General features: G+C 33.8%; 1 protein-coding gene across 3 annotated transcripts; it reads right to left on the minus strand.

Moving 5' to 3' along the window:
- Positions 1–290: 290 nt before the first annotated feature.
- Positions 291–3651, minus strand: LOC18040772 (GPI mannosyltransferase 1). 3 transcript variants are annotated; one of them, XM_006432337.2, is made up of 5 exons: positions 3282–3620; positions 2780–3052; positions 2263–2445; positions 1127–1668; positions 291–912 (listed from the first exon to the last, which is right to left on the minus strand). In XM_006432337.2, the coding sequence occupies exons 1-5, from the start codon at positions 3358–3360 to the stop codon at positions 598–600; spliced, it is 1392 nt and encodes a 463-aa protein (XP_006432400.1). In that variant the 5' UTR covers positions 3361–3620; the 3' UTR covers positions 291–597. The 3 variants fall into 3 exon arrangements, with proteins under 3 accessions (XP_006432400.1, XP_024040608.1, XP_024040607.1); XM_024184839.1 differs by having other exon boundaries at positions 780–912; positions 1098–1668; positions 3282–3651; XM_024184840.1 differs by lacking the exon at positions 2780–3052 and having other exon boundaries at positions 3282–3623.
- Between the last annotated feature and the right edge of the window lie 1346 nt (positions 3652–4997).

A 4997-nucleotide genomic window follows, 5' to 3' on the forward strand; every position in this document is an offset into this window, starting at 1 on the left:
TATCAGATTTAGCTAATAGCCTAATAGCACATTATAATGCACCTTAATTCAGCAATTGCTGCAACCAAGTATGGAACTGCATAGCATTATGTTATGACGAGTGACAAACACACCCTAAATGTATAAAAAAAAACCTCTTAATTCCACGGACCACGGTTTCAAATGCTTTGTATTAACAATTTTTCTTAGCTTTGTATAGAAAACACAGAGCTAGCACAAAAATCTGGACAGACTTTAGCTATTTAAACCTTAATTAATTTAAAATATTGGTGTGAAGTTCACAACAGGAATTTAAGAGAACACAATTTCTTCCATTCTATTCAATAACATCACCATTCCTTGTATGAAATGCCTCCAAACTTATGCAATCAGCACTGAAGTATACAACACTCTAGACATACAGACTGACATACAGTCATGGAATGACACCAGAAGCTAAAACACGGAACCGCTGCTTCTTTGAATTGCCTCAATTCTATACAAAATTTTGGGGCATCTATCCTTCAAAATTTGGGTGAAGATTACCGGTAAATGTTGAAAATGAATCCGGCCAAAATTCGGAACCTGAACGAAGTTAAGTACAAAGAACTAGTTCAACTAGTTGTTTTTCTCAGCATTCTTCAAAGTTGGGTGTTCTAACCGTTGAAAGACCGGAGAGTATGTATGGCGACAGGTAATCATGATGAGGACAAATGTGTTAGCAGCCAGAAACAGTAAGCCTGCGAGCCAGAGTTGTAAGAAGACATTTTTACCCTTAAATTCCAGCAAATATCCCCACATCAACCAGTGAAGCTGAGCACCTATCCATACAAGAATGCAACTTAAGCCTTCCCACTTGAGCTTCATATTGCTCCATGGCAGTATCAGGGGCAACAAGCAAAAGAACCACACAAAATACTGTGCCGTGACAACCTGTAAAAGAAACAAATCCAGCACCATAGTGAAAATCAGAGAGATTTTGTTATGAGAAGGTTCTTCAACTGTCAAAAGTAGGTTGGTTGCTGTGGATTGTAGAGTGATGCTCACAAATCTACGAAGCAATCACCTGTGTGCTTCTGTTTCTAATATTCTAATGGGCAAAGCAGGTATCTTAATACCAGAGAAGTGCATTTTCTGATGAACGAACCTTGTTGAATGCCACAAACGCCACCGTCTGCATAAAGAGGCAAAATGGTAGATCTTGAGCGAAGCGGAAAATGAGAACCAGCTGTACTATAAATTGAGGCAAAAAAGAGATGAGCTTTTCCACCATCAAGAACTCATGTTCATAATGGAGATAGATGTGATAAAAATATATAGAAAAATTATGTCTTGGATCTGTACGAGTAAGATGATATAGTAGTGCCTCATGTAAGAACTCCCATCCATACAAGTAGAAAAAAAGACCAGTACATGAAAGGAAAACAGCTCCTGACACCAGCCCAAACATTACTCTTTCTTTTGAAAATACAGTTTTTAGTGCTTTCCATAGGTCATACTGATCAGTTACTTTATTACTACTTCGAAGAGTCTTGTCTTGTCTAGAGCTCCAATTCTGGAGTCTGGGCTTCAAACCAGATCGGAAGAAAAGTGGATCAAGTATCAGGATAATAGGAAGCACATAAATTATCGGATAAATTCTGAAATGGACAACAAGTCCATACCAAAATGCAGCTTGTAACACATTACCTGTGAACAAGAAACAAGGCATTAGTTTGTTCAATGTCAATGATTTTGGATCTTACAATTACACAATAGTCAAGCTCTTTGTGGAAAACAAACCATAATACATGCATCGTAACGAATAAGAGGAAACGAAATCAAAGAGACTGATTCCTCCATGTAATCCACCCTCTAACTTCCCAAATTTATATAAATACTCATATCTAAAATTAAGTAGCCTCTCAATCAAATACACCATTTTGGTGTAAAATCTACTTTAGCCATTCAAAAATGGATTTTATACTCTCTGTGGAAGTCTATGTTACCAACTTCTACCTGCTGCCTAACTGGCTGACTGCTCACAAACGCCATCAACCCAAAACTCACCACCTATACCAGACCACATCAATTGATGCCTAGGAAAGCCATGCATCATTTCATGACCAAGAACAATCTCAATTTGCCACATTTGGTTAAGATAAACAACAGACTAATTGAAAATCTAAAAACTTGGAAGTAAAATATCGAAAGATTTACCTATGTTCACAATAGTTTCAACACATAAAGAAATAATAGCAGCTTTATTTATTTGAAAAAGTCAAAATGGAAGTAGAAATGTACCCTTCAAAAGGCAGATAATGATCCACAAAATCATGGCACAAACAATGGGCTCACAGTTCCCCCGGGTCCCAATGGTGAAGGTAAATGGATTGAAGAGCCACACCACTACAGAATACATGCATAGATCCTCAGGCACTTTCCGTAGCTTCAAAATGGAATGAATAAACACACCCACAAGTAAATCTGTTATGTGAACATAACAGAAATTTATAATCAGGGCCCAATTAACCAAAAATGCCATTTGCTTTATTTTCTAAAATATAAAAGTTATGCAATTACCAACAATAGTACCACAAATACCTCATATAAAGGAAAAACATCAAGGGTATGTTTTCAATTGTTGTACTTTGGAAAAATTTTGAAAGCGTAATATTATTAAGTCCTCAGTAAACACCAGCTAACACTTACCACTGTCCACCCACTTATAATTGCCAGCCAGTAATTTCATTCCAAGGTAGCTACAAATTAAAAGACTCAACACAATAATGCTTACACAAAGGTAAGAAAGTTTTTGCACCTGAAGCTGAGAAAAGAAATTTTCCCCACGAGCGATGAATAATTGAATTTGGAATAAGAAAAAATGCTAGCAAAGGTGAATATCGATATGTAGTTCTTTTGTACGGGGAGTCTCCAGAAGCCATCAAGGAGGCAGCATCAGAAAACACAAGATAATCCACATCTGTATATCTAACCTCCATATGGGAGTCCTGCCATTCTCCATAAACAATGAGAATGGCACGGAAAATGGCTGAGAGCCAGAGCAATGAACGGATATTTATTGATATCATTGCTGAAAAATAAAATAAAACAACAATTTAACTTAATATCAATCAAATTAAGAACTAATATGAAATTTCCAATGCGGCAAATCAAAATGTTATCAAATCAAGCATATCATTGTGCACATTTTCACAAGCACTATAAATTAAGTTAAACTTAGCTGATTGAATCGTAGAATTAAAACTAAAAATGTTTCAAACAATTGCAATATTTGTAGAATTGAAATGAGTGATAGATACCTAGCTGCGACAGGGAGACGGACGGCAAATTTGAAAAAGCAGGAGCTGGCTCGGCATCACAGAAATGGGATTTCTTCATTTACCCATTTTGGTTTATAATCAGAAAACTGAAATTGACTTGTATTGATTTCAATATCAATATCAACGTAGCTATTTTCACGAGTTTGAGTTGTTTTTGTCAGAGCGTGAGTGGTGAACCGGTTAGTGTTACGAATTAGGTTTAGAATTGTGCTTTGGATTTTTTAATTTTCAGCCCTTTTTTTTTAACAGTGCAGATCCGATCGGATGATTCGGATTGACCCGAATCCGATCTGATCCGAATCAAATCAAAATTGTAGAAATTTCATTCGATTGGATTTGACTTCAAATCCAAACCTGATCGAAATTAATTAAAATCGGATCGGATTGATCCGATGCCTACCCTTAAAAAAATACAAAATATATATTAAAAGTATTCATCTTCTTGTAAAATTTCATCCTAAAAAATTATTTCTTTTAAATTTTTATTATAAAATATATGTCCTAAAATTTTTAATTATTTTTTCTTATTATATTTGTTTGGGAAAAAATTAAAGATCAATAATGAAGTATCACGTGTCAATAAAATTTATAGTATTATACGATTAAAATCAGTCGCCAGAGGATACCTACACCAGATACACCTGATAATCAAGTTAGTAAGTGGGGTACCCCATGTCAAAAGTGAAGTGGATGAAGAAATTATCTAAAATATTAGCTACATAAAATGCCTCCATCGCCCAAAGGAGAATATTTGATTTGGTAGAATTAAATAAGGAATATCTTACCGGAAAAAAAAGGGACAATTGACTGTCATACCTGTAAAAAGTAGAAGATAACATATTAAGGTGGTGTTTGGTTTGAAGAAAGAAGAGAAAAGGAGAGGACTGAAATGGAGAGGAAGGGAGAAGAAAAGAGAAGAGGAGAATGGAGAAATTAAATTGTATTGTTTAGTTTAACATAAAATTTCATAAGGAAATGAATTATAATTTTTCTGGTTAGACAAATTTATCCTTTGACTTAATATTGAACTATCAATGATATAAATCAAATATGATGTAAACTTACATCCAAAAAAAAGGAAAAAAAATTATGTCAACTTTATATATATATATATATGACTTAATTAATAACATTGATCAAATATCAAAGATCAAGTGTGGGTGCAGCAGAAAATAACCTTATAAAACTTAAATACTTCTAAATTTTGACAATTTAAAAAAAAATGCAAAAAATTAAAAAAAAATTAAAAATTAAGTAGAAATCTAAAGACTGTCTAACGGAAGACAAAATCATAAGTAATAAATATCTAAGTAAATAAACCAATAAAGAGTAGGAAGTAAAGCATGCACACAAGATAATTTATTTTTTCTTTTGAATTAAGGAGGCTAATAAAGATCTGAACTTTACTAACCATAAAACATAAACACTTGGGCCTACAAGCTGATAACACAAACACAACCACCATCTCCAGTCTAAAGACTAAAGTAGTTGCAATAATTTTTAAACCATAAAAACCAGAAGCTTTAAGCATCAAGCAATAAAAACTGAACAACACTAGTAATCTTGCTGTAATGCACATTATATAACCTAAAAAATTAACAGTAAAGAACACTAAATCTTAATTGAGGCAAACCAAAAACAGAGATGTGGACAGAGTAATAAAATAAAATAAAGCATTGATGTCACATTATCACA

The sequence above is a fragment of the Citrus clementina genome, unplaced genomic scaffold, assembly GCF_000493195.1.
Source record: "Citrus clementina cultivar Clemenules unplaced genomic scaffold, Citrus_clementina_v1.0 scaffold_5, whole genome shotgun sequence".
In the NCBI taxonomy this organism is placed as follows: Eukaryota; Viridiplantae; Streptophyta; class Magnoliopsida; order Sapindales; family Rutaceae; genus Citrus; species Citrus x clementina.

Excerpts from the sequence above, each read along its gene's own strand:
- LOC18040772 (XM_006432337.2), bottom strand. The coding sequence starts at position 3,360 with ATGAAGAAATCCCATTTCTGTGATGCCGAGCCAGCTCCTGCTTTTTCA. Across the intron at positions 3,053-3,281 it reads CGTCTCCCTGTCGCAGCTAG|CAATGATATCAATAAATATC; the intron begins GTATCTATCACT and ends TTTATTTTTCAG. Across the intron at positions 913-1,126 it reads CGTTTGTGGCATTCAACAAG|GTTGTCACGGCACAGTATTT; the intron begins GTTCGTTCATCA and ends TTTCTTTTACAG.